This window comes from Belonocnema kinseyi, chromosome 1 (assembly GCF_010883055.1).
Source record: "Belonocnema kinseyi isolate 2016_QV_RU_SX_M_011 chromosome 1, B_treatae_v1, whole genome shotgun sequence".
Taxonomy (NCBI): domain Eukaryota; kingdom Metazoa; phylum Arthropoda; class Insecta; order Hymenoptera; family Cynipidae; genus Belonocnema; species Belonocnema kinseyi.
Window position 1 is genome coordinate 107,743,510 of NC_046657.1, and position 23,199 is coordinate 107,766,708.

Sequence of the window (23,199 nt, forward strand, 5' to 3'; positions counted from 1 at the left end):
AAAAATAGTTGAATTTTCATGTATGAAAAAATTAACTTTTCCATTTAATAAAAACATACTCTGAAATTATTTTTGCTTGGCATCGCTTGGCGAGTCTTCATTTTCAACACAACAAACATAATAACTAATTCATTTTGGATTTGAAATTTACTTTCATATGTTTCCTAAACTTTATCGTTTATATAAAACTGAAAAAAATACTCCTTCTCGACAAAAGAAACCAGAGAAAAATTTAAAATTTGGTTACTTTTTAATTTTATTTTCACTTCTTTTACAACTTAACTATTTTTACAGCATAATTATCACACTGACGCAAATCGTCTTTTATTTACAGTGACCTTAAATATTATTACTACTTCCACATTAAATAACAATTCTAAATCGAAACTAAATTGTACAATATACAAAACTTCATTACGAAAGAAAATACAAAGGCACGAGGAACAATCGACTTCGTATGTCGCCTTCACGAGTTTTAACACATATATTTAGAAATTTTAAATCTTAATTCTCAGTTTTATTTAAATATGAAACTTCATAGTTTCAGTTCAAAAAGTTAAGTTTCCTTGTGTACATTTTGAAAATTAGAAAGAAAACTAAACAGAAGTATCAGCTACCTTAACCAACTCGCTCAAATGATGCGTTAGGCTGAAGCCAGTGTCAATGCTTTCCTCGCGGTTTATACTTTCGTTTAAAGCTGCTTTTTGAACAGGAGTCGTGTCATTCAATTCACGCATAATTCCAGCCATATCGTCGTCAGGATCAATTTCCTGAGGCTCGCCAACGACGTCAATTTCCATTGACTGACTATCCGTTGGCGCCTTTTCCTCGTTCGTACATTTTTTCTCCGTAAACTGCGAGATACAAAAGTCAATATATGTGTACGATGTTCTGTAGCGGTGATGTTCTATAAAGAGTTAAAGTGCTCGGAGAAATTCTCACGAGCATGAGAATATGCTCGACCTCAACGTGCTTTGAGGAATTAAGGAGCATTTACAAGCATTTTTCATTGGAATTTAAAAAATCTTACTTTCTATCTTCATTAATAATAATTACATTATTTAAATTTCGCGGGAAAAAGTATCGCTTCAAACTGGAAAGGGCGCTTAATTTAAATGGTAAAATTAGAGATCCTCTAGGTAGAGTTGAGACCAGTTCCCTGCCTCGACGGTGTATGTGTATGTAGTAGTAGTTTTCTTACGATCCGGAGGGTAGAGTTTTTAAATTCCCGAGAATTTAAGTTCAGATTATATAACCGAGAATATGACAGAATTTAGGAGAATTTAAAAGAATTTAAGAGAATTTAGTCATTTATGATTTTTAATAATATTTTTATTGTTCCGGTTATATCAGCGGTTGAATATAAATTATGTTCCAGCTCAGACATGTTCAGGAATTACAGTGTTTCATATAAAAATATAAAATTTCCAAATGTGAAAATTTATTTCAAACCAAAAAAAAATGTTTTCTACTTTCAAAGATAACTTTTTAACAAAATATTGGAATTTTCAACAAAATAATTGATTTTTTAACATAATAGTTAAATATTCAACCTAAAAAAACAAATTGTCAAGAAAAAAAGTGTCATAGTTTATAATTTAATAAAAAAAGAATGAAATGTATACAATAAAATAAAATAATTTTAAAACCAAAAAGACAAATTTCCAACAAATAAAGATTTTTCACTCAAAAGATAAATAAAAGTTTACCTAAATTATTGAACTTTCAAAGCAAAGGACAAATATTATTTACAAAAATGAAATTTTTAAAAAAGACATATGACTGTTCAACAAAAAATTTATTTTCCACGAAACTAATGCATTTTTACGCAAAAAAAGGAAATTTCACACTAAAAAAATAATTTTTTTACAAAAAAAAACGAGAATTTTTAACTAAAACTATCAATTTTAAAATGGAAAAGTTCCATTTTCCTTTATAAAATAAATTCTAAACGAAAAAAATCAGTATTTTCCACTAAACAGTTAAATTTTCAACCATACATGATCCTTCAATAAAAAAAATTCATAATGCAGGTTAACTTTGATCCAAGTAGTTGCATTTTCAATTTAAAAAAATTAATTTGTAACAAGATAATTAAACTTTTAATAAACGAGATAACTTCTCAACTTAAAATATAAATCTTTAACAAACAAAAAAAAAACAAAAAAACTTAATTTCTTAAAAAAAACGATTCAACCAAACCTTTCAAACAAATTAGTTGAATTATCAAGCAAAGAAGAACGATTTTTAACCAAAAAGTTGCATTTTCATACAAAAAATGAAATTTCTTCTATAACAGATGAAGTTTTGAATCAAATACATCAATTGTTCTATCAAAAAATTGAATTTTCAATCCAAAAAGACGAATTTTTTCAACCAAAAAGGATGAATTTTGAACAAAATAATTCAATTCTCTACCAAATAGTTGCATTTTTGTCGAAAAAGGATCCATTTTGTACCAAAACAGATGAATTTATAATAAAAAAAAAAAACATTTTTTTATAAGTGAAACTTTCATCATGAAAATATAAATTTTAAACAAAAAGTAATTTTTCTACAAAATAGTTAAGTTTTCAAGAAAATAGTTTAACAGCTTAATTTCTAACCAATTTCAACCGAAAACTTAGCGAAAAAATGCAATTTTCTATCAACTAAAATAAATTCTGAGATTCTCATAAATTCTCAGAGAATTTATTTCTGGGTTACATTCTCAATCTCGATACCGTTCTCAAAGTAATATAACCGGCTCTGAACTCTACCGGAGGGGAAATGTTGGTCAAACTAATCCAACAGATGGCGCCACAAAAAGTAGGTCTGACTTTCGCATTCAATTGCATTAAGAAAAAAACAAAAATAATAAAAAACTTGATGCTGTTTGCAATTAAACAAAAGAAAAATATGAAAAAATAAGAGCAACTATTACTAATTATTTAAAAAAAGAAAGTCATGAAAGTATGTAGTTTAATATGAATAAAATTTAATTTTGAGATACATTTCGAAAGCAGTTCGAACTTTATATTTCTATGATTTATTTTTTCCATATTATTGATTTTATTATTTATTCTAGTTAAAGAAAATTATTTATTGCTGAAATTTTAATGTAACTAATGAAAAAAATGTAGCTAATCAGAAGAATTAATAAAAAATGTATGTATATTACTTATATCCAATATAAATATAATAATAATTAAAATATGTAAGACTACAACTTAAGTTGCAAAGTAAAGAATCTTTGCACCTTTAAAATCTTAACAATTTCAAGTTTTGAAGGGCATATTTTTAAAAAGTAATGGCAATTATAATTAAAATGTTTGAGGGAATATTTTGGTAAAAAGTCAATGACAAGACAAATAAATTAGAAAATGGATTTAATATTATTTAATATAATTTATATATTTATTTTAATTGAACCGAACATCATATATACATTTACACAGTTCAATCATTTATTTGTTGTTTAATTTTGAAAGCTTTCTTCCCGCTGCATACAACTCCTAATAATTTTATTAAAAAATTTTAATTTAAAGGAGATTTTTAATTAAATAGTTAATTATATTATTCCAAACCTTATTTCCAAAATGAATAAACTATAAACTATTAAACTCTATAAACAGACGTACCGTACATCTGACGCACATTTGGAGGAAATGCACTTTTTTCATTAAAAAATGTCCAGAGCCTTTAGTTTTCTTGCGATTAAAAAATTTTTTTTAATTAAAGATTATTAAATTCTATAGATCTTGACTCTTCTAACTCTTGTCTGCTCTATTTTTTTATTAATAATTTTTCCACTCAAATTACGGAAAAACTAAAATTTTGTGCATAACAATTTTTTACGCTTTAATAACTGATCAGGAAAACTTTATATTGTCTTAAATAAATGTTTAGGGACTCATGGGATATAAATAATTTGTTTATTATTCCATTCATTTGTTATAAACCAATTTTATGAATAAATTGACAAGTACTCTTATTATCGGTAAATTTTTTTTTGCTAAAAGTGCTTCACATTAATGTAGGAATGATATTTAATAACAAAAATACTTTAAATGATTACAATAACTACTGCGATAAACAATTTTTGTAAACAAATTAGATAAACAATTTTTAAATTTTGGACCTTTCGCATAGAAAATTTGTTTTGCACTGGAAATTTTTTAAGCTATTGGGCGAATGACTGCTAGTCACAAAAATATTAGAAAAAGTTAACAATATCCACTGTTATTAACAATTCTTGTGACAAAATATTTGAATTTAAGTTTTTATCAAATTAAAATTTTCTTTGATTACCAATTCGGTGGGTTATTGTTAAAATATTTTGTATTGAGTGAATCTTAGCATGCAGTGTTATGAAACTGCCAACATTTGGAAATTGTTTATGTAAATTGTTGATAAACATGTAAGTTGTTATATTCAACTAAATATTATCGAAGATATATTTTTTAGGAATATTCGTAGCCATTGTAGGAAATAAATTTTTTTTATAAAACCTTACATTTGAATATTTTGTCACACGAGAATTATTTATAACAATGGTTATTGTTAAATCCTCAAATATTTTTGTGACTAGATGTCATTCGTCCAACAGGTTTAAACATTTCCAGTGCAAAAACAAATTTCTATGCGAAAGGAGCAAAATTTTGAATATGTTTATCTAATTTATTTACAAAAAATTAAATTGTTATATTTTATCAAATATTATTGAATATTCAATCGTCTAAGGAATACCTGTGGTCGTTCTGGCAATTGAAGAAAATTATAATTCGAAAAATTTCGAATTGTAATATTTTGCCAAAATAATTGTTTATATTAATAGTTATTATAAACTTTCAAATTATTTTTGTTATTAAATGTCATTCCTACATTAATGTGAAGCACTTTTAACAAAAAATTTTTTTACCGATAATAAGACTATTTGTCAATTTGTTGATAACAAATAAATGGAATAATAAACATATTATTTGTATTTTGTGAGTCCCTAAACATTCATTTAAGACAATTCCAAAGTTTTCCTGATCAGTTATAAAAGCGTAAAAAAATTTCAGTATTTTCATACTTTGGATGAAAAAATTATTAATAAACAAATAGAGACAAAAGTGCGGAGCGTCAAGTTGAACGAAAAAAGTGAATTTTTTCCCACTGTGCGTCAGAAGTCCGGTACGTTTGTTTATAGAGTTTAATAGTTTATACTTTGTTCATTTTGGAAATGAGGTTTGCAATAATATAATTAATTATTTCATTTGAAATCTCCTTTGAATTTAAAATTCTTAATAACATTTTTAGGGCTTGAATGCAACAAGAAAAAAGCTTTCAAGATTAAGCAACAAATAAATGATTGAACTGTATAAATGTATACATGATGTTCGGTTCAATTTAAATAAATATATACATTATGTTAAATCCATTTTCTCATTTATCAGACTTGTCATTCACTTTTCACCAAATAATTCCCTCCAAACATTTTAATTAAAATTACCATTACTTTTTACAAATATTTCGTTCAAAACTTGAAATTGTTAAGATTTTAAAGGTACAAAGATTCTTTACTGTGCAACTTAAGTTGCAGTCTTACATATTTTTATTATTATTATATTTACATTGGATATAAGTGACATAAATTTTTTATTAATTCTTCTGAACATGTATATGTTTTACATATTTCTGTCATTGAGCTCTTAAAAATTATTAATTTTTTGATTACCTACATTAATCATTTCAACAACAAATAATTTTGTTTAACTAGAAAAAATAATAAAATTAATAATATGAGCAAAATAAATCATAGAAATATAAAGTTCGAACTGCTTTCAAAATGTATAGCAAAATTAAATTTTATTCATATTAAACTACATATTTTCATGACTTTTTTCTTTTTCTTTTTTAAATAATTAGTAATAGTTACTCTTATTTAATCATATTTTTCTTCTGTTTATTTGCAAACAGCATTCAGTTTTTTTTATTATTTTTGCTTTTTCTTAATGCAATTAAATGCAAAAAGTCAGACCAACTTTTTGTGGCGCCATCTGTTGGATTCGTTTGAACGACATTTCCCCTCCGCATCGTAAGAAACCAGAAAAGTGGTGACGATGAATGGGGCTGTTCGAAAGTAACGTTCGGGGGAATTTTAACACACATAACCTCGAAAAAATACACACAAGTTTTCAGCAAAATCCAATTTTTTTCTGAAATTTATCCACAAAAAAGTGTGCAGGGACGTTCGTTAGCATGTTCACTATCATTCCCAAATTTTTGAGAAAAAATATTTATTATTCTAGAAAAAAATTCGGGGGAATCTAAAACTGGTAAAATCGATAATTTTCTAAGTATTACATGCCCTTAATAATAATATATTGTCTCTTACTTTGACCTATTTTACCATTTAACTTAAGCGCTCTTTCCAGTTTGAAGTGATACCTTTTCCTCGAAATTTATATAATGAAATTATTATTAACCCGTTAATTCCAGAGGGGGGGGGGTCAAATTGACCCATGCCGAAATTTCAAATCGGCGCTATTTTCGAACCAAGCAAGGAGACCGGTTCTTACCCACACCTAAAAAATTGTACTCAAGGATAGAAGCCTCGTGCACAGTTTCGACTTGCTAGTATCCTTCATTCAGCTATAGGGTTTAGTCAAAGTGCAGTTCGGGTCGATTTGACCCCTCCCTGTGGTTTACGTATGCATTTCGTGAGACCACACTTGGGGTATTTTTACTATTTTTCTTTTTTTTGTACTAGCGACAGTAAGGTGAATGTACTTATTGCTCCTTATAAGTCAAAGTATAAAAATTTATTATCTATTACATTTCAATCAAGTTAGCACGATAAAAGGAGCACGAACGATAACATGTGCATTTACCTTACGATTTCACTTTATATTAATTAAATAAGAAAAATCATGGTCCTCTGTGTACATATTTAGTTAAAAAAATAGTTTTTTGTTACTAAATAAATGGTTTTGCATAGAAAAATGTATATATTTCTATCAAAACCTCCTACATTCACACCTAAAATAATGCATGAGTTCATGTTAAAAATTAAGGCTTTTAATTCCGTGAAAATTTCTTGCAAAATTTTTTATTGAAAGGCACACTCTTCCCCTTTAATTTCCGTTTTGAAGCGTTCAATTTGATTAATTTGTCTCTGAGTTATGAATTTTTGAAAAAAAACAACTATTTTTTTCTATGAGTTAATTTGTTTCTTCTTAAATATATCATCAATGATTTTAAAAAGACACCTATAGTGAAATTGTACCGCCAAGTAGAAGGTTCAAACAAGAACCATGAATTTTTTCAGATTTTTAGGAACACGTTTTCGATTTTTTTAAAGCGTCGGGTCGATTTGACCCCCCCCCCTGGGGTTAAGTGGTGCAAAAAAAAGCCCTGGAGTAAACGGGTTAGTAAAGATAGAAAATAAGATCTCTTGAATCTATTTGTATGCAATTTGCGACTGCGCACTAGTGTTTTATAAAGTTATAATTGCGCATTAACACTTCGCAACACAAATCGAACCCAAAATCGATAAAAATAGTCTGAAATTTCGACTTTGCACATTCCCGGTAAGTTAATCAGCAATGTCTTACCCTCATTGGTTCCAGTTTACTTTGGGGTGGCAAATCCATGTGAAAGACGCAGTTCATCTCAAAAATTGCCGGTACGGGTTCGTGGCATTCTATGTCCGCTCTGACAGCTCCGCACGCTTTGAACAAAACTTGATGCTGGTCCTAAAAGAGAGAAAAAAAAACAAAAAAAAAAACTAGAAAATCGATCTAATTTTTTGTTACTTTGTAAGAAAATAATTAACTTACACTTAAAATGTGTTTTCGACAATGTTTTGCTGAAGGAAGAGTCCGTTCTCCACATTTGACTCCACCTTCTGTGAAAATGCATTTTGGAACGTTCGGAGCTTTTGGTGGTTGGCCTTCCGTTACCTAGAAATTTCGACAGTTTTAATAATTTTCTTCATAGAGGATGTCTACTCAAATCCTGGAAAAAAGTTTTTTGACAATTCCATGATTTTTTTTGCATTTATCTCAAGTTTTCTCCAGGTATAATTTTTCGCGAATTCATGATAAATGTTTTTTTGTTTTTTAGTTTCTAGAAATTTAATTAATATTAGAGGATATCCTTAAATACTGTAGCACGATATTAAATTAATTAAATTATATTAAATTAAATTTAAACCGCTTAAAATTCCAAATTTTTCAAGGAGAAATTTGTATTTTCAAAGAGATAGATGAATTTTGAAGCAAATAGTGGAATTTTCAATGGAAAAAAATAATTTCATACCAAAAAGAACATTAAAAAAAATATATTAATTCTCAATCAAACAGTTGAGTTTCAAACAGAAAACGGTCAATTTTTAAACAAGTAGATGAATTTTGAACTAAAAAAGATCAGCTTTTAATCAAAATTAGAATAATAAACTTTGCAGTTCAAAAAATTATTTTCCATCAAAAAGAAACAACAGATTGTTTTTAAAATAAATTTGATCCAGCTTTTAATCAAGTACTTTTTTTTCAATCGAAAAAATGAATTAATTACTAAAATGATCAAGATTAAATGGTAATACTAGAATTTTTAAACGACAATTTTCAAACAGGAAGATTAATTTTCTATCAATAGATATCAATAAACGAGTTAAAAAAAATTATAAATTTTAAACAAAAAAGTTGAATTTTTAACTAAGAACGACCAATTTTCAACCAAAAAGTTGAATTTTTAATTTAATTAATTAATTTTCAACTAGAATGATGAATCTTTATCTGGAATAGATGAATTTTAATCAAAAAGATAAATTTTTGAGAGAAAAGTTCAATGTTGAACTAAGTAGTTTTATTTTTAACCAAAAAGATTAATTTTAAAATAAAATCATAAATATTTAACTGGAGAACTTGAATTTTCTACCATAGAGAAGATTTAAAAAAGATACATTAATTCTCAATCAAACAGTTGAAGTTTCAACAGAAAAAGATCGATTTTCAAACAAATAGATAAATTTTGAAATAAAAAACATCAGTTTTCAATCAAAAATAGAATAGCAAAATTTTTAGTAAAAAAAATTATTTTCCAATAAAAAAACAACAGATTTATTTTTTAAACAAATTTGATCTAGCTTTTAATCGACTAGTTTTATTTCAAAAAATTGAATTAATTACTAAAATGGTACATATTAAATTCTAATATTCGAAGATTTAAACAAGAAAATCAATTTTTAAACCAGACAATTAATTTTCAAACAGGAAGATTAATTTTCTATCAATGATGATTTTTTTTCATATATGAATTTTAAACAAAAAAGTTGAATTTTCAACAAAAAAGTTGAATTTTCAATTAAGCTAATTAATTTTCAACTAAAATGATGAATCTTTATCTGGAATAGATGAATTTTAATAAAAAAAATGAATTTTTGAGAGAAAAGTTCAATTTTGAACTAAGTAGTTTTATTTTTCACCAAAAAGATTTAAAAAAAAAGGTAAATATTTAACTCGAGAACTTGAATTTTCTACCACAATGATGATTAAAAAAAAAAAAAGAATCAATTACTAAACTGATCACGATTAAATTGCAATACTCGAATTTTTAAACAAGAAAATGAATTTTTAAATTGACAATTAATTTTCAAATAGAAAGATTAATTTTCTATCAATAAAGATGATTTTTTTTAAATACATGAATTTTCAACCAAAAAGTTGAATTTTCAATTAAACTAATGAATTTTCAACTAAAATAATTAATCTTTATCTGGAATAGATGAATTTTAATCAGAAAGATGAATTTTTCCGAGAAACGTACAATTTTGAACTAAGTAGTTTTATTTTTAACCAAAAAAATTAATTCTAAAATAAAGTAATACATATTTAACTAGAAGAGTTGAATTTTCAAACAAAAAGATTAATTTCCTAGCAAAAAGAAGATTTAAAAAAATACACTAATTCTTAATCAAACAGTTGAATTTTCAACAGAAAAAGATCAATTTCCAAACAAATAGATAAATTTTGAAATTAAAAAATAAGTTTTTAATCAAAAATAGAATAGTAAAATTTTTAGTTAAAAAATTATTTTTCCACCAAAAAACAGATTTATTTAAAAAAACTTATTAATTAAATAAATTCAATTAACTTTTAACCAAGTAGTTTTATTTTCAACTAAAATTTTAAAGAAAAAGATGAATTTTCAATTGAAATGATTAATTTCGCCAAAGACGAATTTGATATAAAATACATGAATTTGAAATAAATTATCAAACAACAATTGAATTAAATTTTAAGTTAAAAATTAATGTTTAACCAGAGATGAATTTGCAACTAAAAGGACGTAATTAATTTTCAACCTAGAAGATTAATTTCTACAAGAAAGTCAACATTTTCAACTAAAAAAAATAATTTCTCAACCAAATATAGAATAGTTATATTTTCATTAAAAATTTTATTTTCATCAATAACAAAATAAAAAAAAAAACAATTTTTAACGAAATAGTTAAACTTGCAACTGTAGTAGTTAAATTGTCAGTGAAAAAACATGAATTTCAGCTTAAAAAACAAATGAGTTTTGAACAAAATATATCACGTTTCAACCAATTAGATCATTTTTCAATTAAAATTATGAATCTTTATCTGGAATATATGAATTAAAAATTTTAAAAATTAATTTTCAACAAAGAAGACGAATTTTATACAAAATAAGTGAATTTTAAATGGAAAAGATAAATATCAATCAACTATTCAATAGTTAATTTTTCAGTTAAAAATTAATGCCTAACAAAAAAATGAATCTTCAATTAAGAGGATGTATTTAATTTTCAACTCAGGAGATTAATTTCTACCAAAAAAGTCAAAAATGTCATCTAAAAAAATATAAATTCTCAACCAAATATTGAATAGTTATATTTACATTAAAAAATAATTTTTAACAACAAAAAATAAACTAATTTTCAACCAAATAGTTCAAGTTTCAACTGGAATACTTAAATGTTCAGTTAAAAAAAAACTAATTTTTAACTAAAAACCAAACGAATTTTCAACCAAATAGCTTACTTTTCAAATCAAGGAGATGAATTTTCAATTAAAATGATGAATCTTTTAAATTAATTTTTGATGAGAGAGCAACAAATTTATGAGTTGACATCTCAACCAAGGAATTACATTTTTAATACAAAAATAATTAAATCCAACCAAAAAGAACGAATTTGCAACAAAAAAAAAATACATGAATTTTCAATCAGATACTTGAACTTTCAACTAAAACCTATCAGTTTTCAATCAGAAACAAAATAGTTGAATTTTCAGTCTAAAAAAATTGATTTCAAGCACAAAGAAAAGCACTTAAAAAAATCTGAAGAGATTAAAATAATTATCAAAAAATATTCCGGAAGATTGTAAGATAAATTTACAAATAAAATTATGAATATTTAATTCGAATACTTCAATATTAAAAAAAATTAATTATCAAAGAACAAGATTAATTTTCTACCATAAAATCGATATTCCAACAAAAACGTTGAATTTTGAACTACAAGAAGCAAATTTTCAACCAAACAGTTGAATTTCGGATTTAAAAAAATCAATTTTCGACCGAAAATGGAATAGTTAAAAAATAGTTGAATACATCAATATAAAAATCGTTGTTATTTAATTTGATATTGCAATTTAAATAAACGAAGCACGCTCTCGAAAAAATTCCCTGACAATTCCAGGTTTTCCAGGTTTTTCCAGATAGGTTAGACGACCTGTCAAAAGTATTTTCGTAAAAAGTAAAACAATTCAAATACCTGAGCGCGACGATCAACGGATTTTTGATAAAGAACCGCTTCGAATCCACTTTTTCTGTGGTATTGATTCAAAGCTTTCAATTTCTCATAGATCTTGTTTTCCTTCGCGGTTTCCCTCGGCTGATCGTGTATATTACCTGTAATTAATTTAGGGTTTGAGATGACGCGATAGAAAAAATAATGTACATTTTCAATTGGAACGTACATAAGGTTTCCTTCTCCTTTTTCAGGGCGTGAAGGTACTTCCTCCTCTTTTCCCTCATCGTATACTGCAGTCTTCTAAATTGATCAATGTACAAAGACTGCAGTCTTATCAGCTTCTCCCTCGCGATGTAAATCACCTCTTCGGCAGTGAAGATCCCGGCGTGCCTTAAAAAATTAATACTAATGATTCAATAGATAAACAGTGTCCTATTCCTGCTAAAAGCAACTACAAGAGAAGAGTCGAGAGTCAAACCTAAAACCCACCTGCTTCTTGTAGAAAGCTCAAATAAATAAGCTATCAGGGTGTCTACTCAAATCATCGCATCTTTGCAAATCCTGGAAAATTCGACAAAACTGGCATAGTTGCACTTTCAAACAAGAATTAGATTTTTAGTTAAGAAAATTAACTTTTAATAAAAAAATTCGATCCGAGATGAACTTTTAACTAAAATGCTGAATCTTCTATTGGAATGAATGATTTTTATAACAAAAAGAATCATTTTTAGCAAGACTTTGGTTTCCGCCCAAAAAGATAAATTTTCAACTAAAATTATGAATCTTCATTTGGAAAAGTTGAATTTTATATTAAAAAGAGACAAAAAAAAGAAACTAAAATAATAAATCTTTAACCCGAATGAATGATTTATAAACTAAAAAGAATAATTTTTAGCAAAAGAGTTTCGTTTTCAAACAAAATGTTAAATTTTCAACTAAAATTATGAATAATTAACCCAAAAAATTGAATTTTCAATCAAAAGATTAGTTTTTAACTAAAATGATGAATCTTCAATTGAAATAGTTGAATTTTATATTAAAAAGACATTAAAAAAACTAAAATGATGAATCTTTAACTGGCAATGTTAAATTTTCAAACAAGAAGGTTAATTTTCTATTAAAAAAGACGTATTTTCAAAAAAGTAGTTAAATTTTCAAACCATATATTTGACTTTTTGACTGAAAGAGATCAATTTTCAACAAAAAATAGAGTAGTTAAATTTTTAGTTAAGAAAATTAACTTTTAATAAAAACAAATCCAATCCGTGATGAATTTTCGACTAAAATGATGAACCTTTAACTCGAATGAATGATTTTTAAACCAAAAAGAATCATTTTTAGCAAAAGAGTTTCGTTTTCAACCAAAAAGTTAAATTTGCAACTAAAATGACGAATAATTAACCCAAAAACTTGAATTTTCAATCAAAAGAGTAATTTTTAACTAAAATGATGAATCTTCAATTGGAATAGTTGAATTTTATATTAAAAAGACATTAAAAAACTAAAATGATGTATCTTTAACTGGCAATATTGAATTTTCAAACAAGAAGATTAATTTTTACTAAAAAAGACGTATTTTCAAGAAAATATTTAAATTTTCAAACCATATATTTGGATTTTTGACTGAAAGAGATCAATTTTCAACAAAAAATTAAATAATAAAATTTTTAGTTATGAAAATTAAATTTTAATAACAAAAATTCAATCCGTGATGAATTTCGAACTAAAATGATCAATCTTTTAACTCGAATAAATGATTTTTAAATCAAAAAGAAATATTTTTGGCAGAGTTTAATTTTCAAACAAAAAGATAAATTTTCATCTAAAATTATGAATATTTAAGCGAAAAACTTGAATTTTCAACTAAATTAATAAATTTTTAACTAAACTGATAAATTTTCAACTAAAATGATGAATCATTAACTCGAATAAAAGATTTTTAAACCAAAAAGAATAATTTTTGGCAAAGAGTTTTATTTTCAACTAAAAAGATAAATTTCCAACTGAAAGTATGAATCTTCATTTGGAATAGTTGAATTTTATATTTAAAAAAACAACTAAAATGAATCATTAACTGGCATCGTTAAATTGCCAACTAAAATCATCAATCTTTAACTCGAATAAATGATTTCTAAACCAAAAAGAATAATTTTTAGCAAAAGAGTTTCGTTTTCAACCAAAAAGATATTTTCAACTACAATTATGAATATTTAACCCAAAAACTTGAAAATTCAAGTTTTTGGGTTAAATATTATTTTTGACTGAAAAAGATCAATTTTCAACAAAAAAATTCAATCCGTGATGAATTTCAAACTAAAATGATCAATCTTTTAACTCGAATAAATTATTTTTAAATCAAAAAGAAATATTTTTAGCAAAGAGTTTCATTTTCAACCAAAAAGATATATTTCCAACTAAAATTATGAATCTTCATTTGGAATAGTTGAATTTTATATTTAAAAAAACAACTAAAATGATGAATCTTTAACTGGCATAGTTAAATTTCCAACTAAAATGATCAATCTTTAACTCGAATAAATGATTTCTAAACGAAAAAGAATAATTTTTAGCAAGAGTTTAGTTTTCAACGAAAAAGATTTTCGACTAAAGTGATGAATATTTAACTGGAAAACTTAAACTTTCAACCAAATTGATGAATTTTCAACTAAAATGATCAACCTTTAAGCCCAAACGATTCCAGGTTTTTAAGATTTTTTCAGGTGTAATTTTTCGCAGTACGGTACCATTAAAAAATATTTCCATTTTTTAAAAATAATATTGATAACAGCGCAAAAGGATCTCAAAAAAAGGGAAAATAGGGTAATTTTCTCACGAAAACGGATTTATTTTTTAATTGGATTAGGGTGACCGTTTTAATCGAAGAAAAAAATTCCCGGTTCGCAAACATTTTTCCCGGCCAATGAAATTTAAAAAAATCAAACTATATTCTAAATATTTTTCCATTTAAAGTAATAAAAAATAAACAAATTAAAGCATTTAAAGTGGAACTCTTGAATTATAAACTTTTAAAATTGAAGTTTAAAAGTTTTTCAATTCAAAAATGTTGTATTCAAAATTCTCAATAACTTACACGTATAAACTGGAAGGTACTAACACTAATCAATTGAAAAGTTTTAAGTGAAATGCAAATAAACTGCAAAATGTAGAATTTTAAACATATCAAAATTATAGATTTGAAAATTTTAGATCAAGCACCAAAAATATAAACAGGTTAACATTTTCAAAACTCTAAATTAAAGAATCAGTCAATGAAATTTAAAAAATTTCCAAATTATATTATTAAGTTATTTTAGCCTAGAAACATTAAAAGTTTGAAAATATAAATTTTGTAACTTAAATGTTTCGTAAATCAGAAGTTAAATTATTTTCATTTTAAAAAGTTCAAGAAACCCTTGAAAAGTTTTAAATTTTTATTTCAAACTCTTGAGAAATCTCGAAGTTTTAAATTTTTTCAAATGCAAAATCATTTTTGAAATTTTTTTAGAACTTCTACATAACTTTTAAAATTAATTGAATTTCTCCTAAAACTTCTAGAAAATCTTGCGAATTAAACTAAATGACCTTCAAATTTGGACCTATAAATAATAATTGAACACTTATTATTTAAAAAAAATAGAGTAATTTTAAGAGATATTTAGCAGTTTTAAAAAGATTTAAAATTAATTTAGAACGTGAAATTCGACTCTTCGTACCGAAATTTCGGTGCAAATACCCACAGCCTAAACTAAAACAAAATGTCGATTTTTTCAGATTTCGCACAAAAAATGTAGAAGCTTTTTAAGAATTGTGAAATGTTCCAAATGAATAAAAAAATTTTCTTAATATTCCTAACAGAATTGAAAATGATTTTTCATTTTGAAAAATTATTTTAACAGAATATTTAAAAAAAATGTTAAGATATTCACAGAATTGTCCAAAAAGAACCTGGAAGATTGTAATGTTTTTTAATAAAAAATTCGCAGAATTTTCTAAAAATTGTAGGAAAGATTTTATTCATTTATTCATTTTAAATAGTTGAAATCCAACTAAAAAAGATCAATTTTCAACGAAATAGTTAAATTTTAAACTAAGAAAGATTAGTTTTAAACAAAAAAATTTTAATTTTCAATTGAAATTATGAATCTTAAACTGCAATAGTTAAGTTTTAAAACAAAAATATGAATTTTTAACAAAGGATTTTAACTTCCAGCCAAACTTCAAGCAAGAAGATTAGCTTTCTACCTAAAACACGATTTTTCAACAAAATGCATGAATTCTCAACCAAAGAGTTAACTTTGAAACTGAAAAAGATCCATTTTTAACCAGAAATGGAGTTAAATTTGCAGTTAAAAAATTAATTTTTAACAAAAAACAACGTAATTTCAACAAAACAGTTACATTTTTTATCAAACTGATGAATTTTCAGCCAAAAAAATCAATTTACAAATATAATTGATTATTTAGTTCGAATACTTGAATATTTAAAAAAATTAATTATCAAACAATAAGATTAATTTTCTATCACAAAATCGATATTACAACAAAATAGTTGAATTTTGAACTACAAAAAGCAAATTTTCAATCAAACAGTTGGATTTCGGATTAAAAAAGATCAATTTTCTACCAAAAATGGAAAAGTTACAGTTCCACTTCCAAAAAATTGACTTCTAAGCAAATTGATGAATTTTTAACTAAAATAATGAATCTTCAGTTAGAATAGTTGAATTTTTAACCAAAAAGATAAATTTTCAACTAAAATGATCAATCTTTCACTATAATAGTTGAATTTTCAACTAGAAAGAGAAAAATTCAACTAAAATTCTTGAATTTTTATTAAGAAGTTACATTTTCTGTTCGAAAAATAATTATTTTCAACTAAAACGATGAATCTTCAACTTTAATATTGGAATTTGCAACCAAAAAGATTATTTTAAAAATAAAATGATGAATATTTAACTGGAATATTTGATTTTTCAAACAAAACGATTTATTTTCTACCAAAAGACGATTTTTCAACAAAATATATGAATTTTCAACGAAATAGTTTAATTTTGTTTGAAAAAAGACAAATTTTAAATAAAAAAATTGAATTTCGAACTAAAAAATATCAATTTTCAACCAGAAATGAAATAGTTAAATTTTCAGTAAAAAAAAAAATTTCTAACCAAACTGATGAATTTTTAGCTAAAATAATAAATATTTTACTGGGATAGTTGAATTTTCAACCAAGACGATTCCTTTATACCAAAGAAGACGATTTTTCAACAATATACATGAATTTTAGCGAAAAAACATAAACAGTCAACCAAGAATTGAATTATATAATTTTCAGTTAAAAAATTAATGTTTAACCAAATAGACAAAACGTTCAACTGAAATTATGAATATTCATCTGGTATAGTTGAATTTAGAAACAGACAGATGAATTTTGATCCAAGAAAATTAATTTCAAATAAAAAAAGATGCATTTTCAATCAAAAATTGAATATTTAATTTTTCAGCTAAAACAGTAATTTTAAACTATATAGACGATTTTTTAACTAAAGTGATGGAATATATTCTTGGAATAATTATATTTTTAGTATAAAAAGAAAAAAAAAATTTTAACAACAAAATTGTTCAAGTTTCCACCGTAATAATTAAGTTATCGGTAAAAAAAATTAACATTCAGTCGAAGAGAAATTGAATTTTCATCAAAACAGCTCGGTTTTAAACGAAATAGATCAATTTACCATTCAAATAATGAACTTTCAACCAAAAAATTAGTTTTTAAGAAAGGTTTTAACTTTTAACCAAGTAATAAAATTTTCTTTCAAAAAAAGATGATTTCTGAACGCAAAATGTAGTAGCTGATATTTCATTCAAAGATTTACATTTTTTAATTAGAAACAGTTTAATTCAACCAAAACAAGGCGACTTTTCAACACGAGTTGAATTTTTAACTATGAAAGATTTTTCTGTTAATTTCTGTTAAATTTCAATCAGAAGAAAAAACGAGTTTTCAATTTTAAAAAAGTAAAATTTTATATTGCAATTAAAAAAAAATTCAGCAAGCTCCCGAAAGAATTCTCCGACTTCAAAGAAATAAATCTCAGACATTTCGAGAATTTTCCGGGCATATAAAAATTCACTGACATTTCCAGGTTTTCCAGACTTGGTAGACACCCTGCCTATACACTTATCTAAAAAATACAAACTTGGAGAGAACTAAAGGATTTATGACATTCCAAATCTTACTTCGGAATTTTATAGCAGCTAAAACTTAAAATCATAAAATAAATTGATCATATCATGAATTCAGACGCGGTGTATTTTTTTATTATTTTTTTAGCAGAAATAATAGCGCAAGCAAAGGCAAACTAGCGATCGTTCTACTGGTAAAAAGGGATTAAATTGTGCAGTTCGTGAGTAAAATATTTGTAGTTTTTTTTTTCTTTTTTTTTTCAAAGGAGCGAAACTAGCAACGTACTTCAAAGGATCCTCCTGTGGACTGTGAACACTTTCTGTGTCACTGTCGTCGAGATAAGGACCTCGAACTGTGTCACTAACGATTGTCGGTTCGACATCACTGTCCGAGGAACTTGCATAGTCGAGAATATCACTCACTCCTGCATTTACTCTCGAAGCATCCACTTGAGCTAGATGAGAATAATAATTAAGAAATACATTTTTCTAAATATGCAGGGCTCAAACACACTTCAGCTATAAAAAAGATGAGTTTGCAACTAAAATTATGAATCTTTAACTGGCATAGTTAAATTTTCAAACAAGAAGATTAATTTTCTACTAAAAAAAAAAGGAATTTTGAACCACATTTTTGGAGTTTCGACAGAAAGAGATCAATTTTCAATAAAAAATTGAACAGTTAAATTTTTAGTTAAGATAATTAACTTTAAATAAAAAAATATCCAGTCTGTGATTAATTTCCAAATAAAATTATCAATCTTTAACTCGAATAAATTAATTTTAAACCAAAATCAGAAGATTATTTTTTTACCAAGAGAGATGAATTTTCAAACGAAATATTTGGATTTTTGACTGAAAAAGATCAATTTTCAACAAAAACTTGAATAGCTACATTATTAGTTAAGAAAATTAACTTTTAATAAAAACCCCAAAAAAAATCCGTGATGAATTTTAAACTAAAATGATCAATCTTTAACTTGAATGAATATTTTTTAAACCAAAAAGAATAATTTTTAGCAAAAGAGTTTCGTTTTCAACCAAAAAGATAAATTTTCAGCGAAAATTATGAATATTTAACTGAAGAACTTGCATTTTCAAACAAATTGATAAATTTTCAAAAAAAAAAAAAAGATAAATCTTTAACCCGAATGAATGATTTTTGAACCAAAAAGAATCATTTTTAGCAAAAGAGTTTCGATTTCAAACAAAAAGTTAAATTTTCAACTTAAATTATGAATAATTAACCCAAAAACTTGAATTTTCAATTAAAAGATTAATTTTCCACTAAAATGATGAATCTTCAATTGGAATAGTTGAATTTTCAATCAAAAGATTAATTTTTTACCAAAAGAGATGAATTTTCAAGAAAATAGTTAAATTTTCAAACGAAATATTTAGATTTTTGACTGAAAAAGATCAATTTTCAACAGAAACTTGAATAGCTAAATTTTTATTTAAGAAAATTAACTTTTAATAAAAAAAAATCCGTGATGAATTTTAAACTAAAATGACAAATCTTTAACTTGAATGAATATTTTTTAAACCAAAAAGAATAATTTTGAGCAAAAGTTTCGTTTTCAACCAAAAAGATAAATTTTCAACTAAAATGGTGAATCTTTAACTGGCATAGTTAAATTTCCAACTAAAATGATCAATCTTTAACTCGAATAGATGATTTCTAAACCAAAAAGAATAATTTTTACCAAAGAGTTTCGTTTTCAACCAAAAAGTTAAATTTTCAACTAAAATTATGAATAGTTAACTGAAGAACTTGCATTTTCAAACAAATTGATAAATCTTTAACCCGAATGAATGATTTTTGAACCAAAAAGAATCATTTTTAGCAAGAATTTCGTTTTCAACCAAATAGATAAATTTTTGTCTAAACTTCTGAAGATTTAAGCGAAAAACTTGAATTTTCAACCAAAAAGATCAATTTTTAACTAAAATTATGGATATTTCACTGAAAACATAAATTATTAACCAAATGGATAAATTTTTAACTCAAATGATGAATCTTCAATTGGAATAAATGATTTATACCAAAAAGAATAATTTTTAGCAAGAGTTTCGTTTTCAACCAAAAATACAAAATTTTTAACTAAAATTATGAATATTTAACTGGAAAACTTTAATTTTCATCTAAAAGGTTAATTTTTTTACCAAAAGAGATGAATTTTCAAACCAGATATTTGGATTTTTTACTGAAAGAGATCAATTTTCAACAAAAAATTGAATATCTAAATTTTTAGTTAATAAAAATTAACTTTTAATAACAAAAAATTCAATCCCTGATAAATTTCGAACTAAAATGATAAATCTTTTACCCGAATGAATCATTTCTAAACCAAAAAGAATAACTTTTAGCAAAATAGTTTAGTTTTCAACCAAAAAGATACATTTTTAACTAAAATGATGAATCTGTAACTGGCATAGATGCATTTTCATACAAGAATATTAATTTTCAAGAAAATAGTTAAATTATCAAACCAGATATTTGGATTTTAACTGAAAAAGAACAATTTTAAACAAAAAATTGAATAGCTAAGTTTTTAATTTAGAAAATTAAATGTTAATAAAAAAAAACCAAATCCGTGAAGAATTTTCAACTAAAATGATAAATTTTTAACCCGAATGAATAATTTCTAAATCAAAAAGAATGATTTTGAGCAAAAGCGTTTCGTTTTCAACCAAAAAGATAAATTTTCATCTAAAATTATGAATAATTAAGCGAAAAACTTGAATACTCAACTAAATTGATAAATGTGTAACTAAACTGATAAATTTTCAACTAAAATGACGAATCATTAACTCGAATAAAAGATTTTTAAATCAAAAAGAATAATTTTTGGCAAAGAGTTTCATTTTCAACCAAAAAGATAATTTTTTATCTAAAATTATGAATATTTAATTGAAAGACATGAATTTATAAACAAATGAATAAGTTTTCAACTATAATTATAAATCTTCAATTGGAATAGTTGAATTTTATATCAAAAAGACATAAAAAAACAACTAAAATGATGAATCTTTGACATAGTTGAATTTTCAACCAAAAAGATAAATTTTTAAACAAGAAGCTTCATTTTCTACCGAAAGCGAGCATTTTTAACAAAACAGTTAAATTTTCAACCAAATACTTGGATTTTGAAATAAAAAGATCAAGTTTCAACAAAAAATTTATGTTAAATTTTTAGTTGAAAAAACTGAATTTGTACAAAGAAAAAAAAACAATTTTCAACCAATTTAATAAAGTTTCAACTAAAATGATACATTTTCAACTAGAAAAAATGAATTTTAAACAAAAAATACGAATTTTTAACAAAGCAGTTTAACTTTCACGTGAGTAGTTTTATTTTCAATCAAAGAGATTATTTTCAATTAAAATAACGAATCTATAATTATCGGAATAGTTGAATTTTATATGAAAAAACACAAATATAACTAAAATAATGATTTTTTAACTTACATAGTGTAATTTTCAAACAAGAAGATTAATTTTCTACAAAAAACGACGATTTAAAGAAATGCAAGAATTCTCAAACATATAGTTCAATTGTCCATATCAAAAAATTAATTTTTAACCAAATGATTGAATTCTAAACTAAAAAATATTAGTTTACAAAAAAATGCAATAGTTAAATTTTCAGCTGAAAAAATTAATTTTCCAACAAACAAAAATCTCAACCTAAGTGATGTTTTAAATAAAACAATAAATCTTCAACTGAAATAGGTGAATTTTAAATAAAAAGATTAGTACCTAACTAAAATAATTAATACTTAACAGGAATATTCGAATAAAAAAATCGACTAAAATGATCAATATTTAATTCCAATATTTGAATTTTCGACCAAAAAGATGAAATTTTAAACAAGAAGTTTAGTTTTCAAACAAAAAGATATTCGAAATTCTGTCTAAAATAAACCCAGGGTAAAGCCTATTTTGTCTAGTTTTTAAGTAGATATTGCAAAAATAGTGTAAATTTAAATGTTTTCTTACATTTTCAATATCTTCCGAAATAGTCAACGTTTTTCAATGTTCTTTGGCTCATTTTGAAGCTTTTTTCACCATATCACAACAGCTTACGAGTATTAACCGTGAAAAATATTTTTTCGAATTGCAAGAACTTGAAGTTGTAATAAAAATGTTGGATAAATTTGAAAACATCTTATCTGTAGGCAAATCAGAATAAAAGTTAAATAAATATATATTTTAGGAAAATTACATAGAAAATTCATGATTATATGTTTCATATATTTTACAACAATATTTTTGTTACTAAAAATAATATTTCAATTTTTCCAACTTTTTTGTTACAAATTAAAGTTCTTGCAATTCGAAAAAACATTTTTCACGATTAATACTCGTAAGCTGTTGTGATACGGTGAAAAAAAAACTTCAAAATGAGCCCAAGAACATTGAAAAACTTGGACTATTTCGGAAGTTATTAAAAATTTCAGAAAACATTGAAATTTACACTATTTTTGCAATATCTACTTAAAAACTAGACAAATTGGCTTCACCCAACATGTGTATTTTAAGCCAGAGAATACGATTTTTCAAGGAAACATGAATTTTTAACGAAAAAAAAAATAAATTGGCAACCAAAAATTGCATAGTTAAATTATCAGTTAAAAAATTGATCTTACCCAATGAGATGAATTTTTAACTAAAATGATGGAACATTCAATTAGAACAGTTGCATTTTCAGTTTAAACTAATAATTTTCAATCGAAAAATAAACTAATTAAAAAAAAAGTTACATTTTTAAACAAAGTGATCCATTTTTCAATTAAAATGATGAATCTTCAAATGGAATAGTTGAATTTTAAGTCGAAAACATTAATTTCCAACTTAAAGAACGAATCTTTCACTAGAATAATTGAATTTTTAACAAAGTAATTCAACTCTTACCAAATTAGTTGAATTTTTGTAAACAGTAAAGATAAATTCTCGACAAAAAATGTAATAGTTGATATTATAACCAAAAATTATTTTAATTTAAAATAAACAGTTGAATTTTTCCATAAAAGGCGTGTTTTCAACAAAATAGTCTATTTTTCAACTAAGTAGTTGAATTTGCAAACCCAAGGCAAATTTTCAAAATAAACTGTTAAATTGTCAAACAGTAAATATCAATATTTAACAAAGTGTTAATTTCCAATCAAATAGTTGATTTTTCTGCCAATTTCAACCAATTCCAACCAAAGAAGTGAATTTTAAATTAAATTGAAAAATAAAAAACTGTATTTTTAACCAAATTAAT

The 23,199-nt window shown here is 24.5% G+C and overlaps 1 protein-coding gene across 2 annotated transcripts in view; it reads right to left on the reverse strand.

The window, feature by feature from the left end:
* Positions 1 to 231: 231 nt before the first annotated feature.
* LOC117174068 (KAT8 regulatory NSL complex subunit 2) overlaps positions 232 to 23,199 on the reverse strand; it is a 28,834-nt gene continuing 5,866 nt past the window's right edge. Inside the window, exons 4-9 of one of the 2 annotated variants that reach the window (XM_033362736.1) lie at positions 18,216 to 18,384; positions 11,973 to 12,151; positions 11,768 to 11,904; positions 7,806 to 7,928; positions 7,581 to 7,721; positions 232 to 854 (exon numbers count right to left, since the gene is read on the reverse strand). In XM_033362736.1, the coding sequence (XP_033218627.1) occupies positions 597 to 854; positions 7,581 to 7,721; positions 7,806 to 7,928; positions 11,768 to 11,904; positions 11,973 to 12,151; positions 18,216 to 18,384 (1,007 nt within the window). In that variant the 3' untranslated portion in view covers positions 232 to 596. The remainder of the gene's footprint in view (positions 855 to 7,580; positions 7,722 to 7,805; positions 7,929 to 11,767; positions 11,905 to 11,972; positions 12,152 to 18,215; positions 18,385 to 23,199) is intronic. The other variant, XM_033362743.1, reaches the window with a different exon arrangement.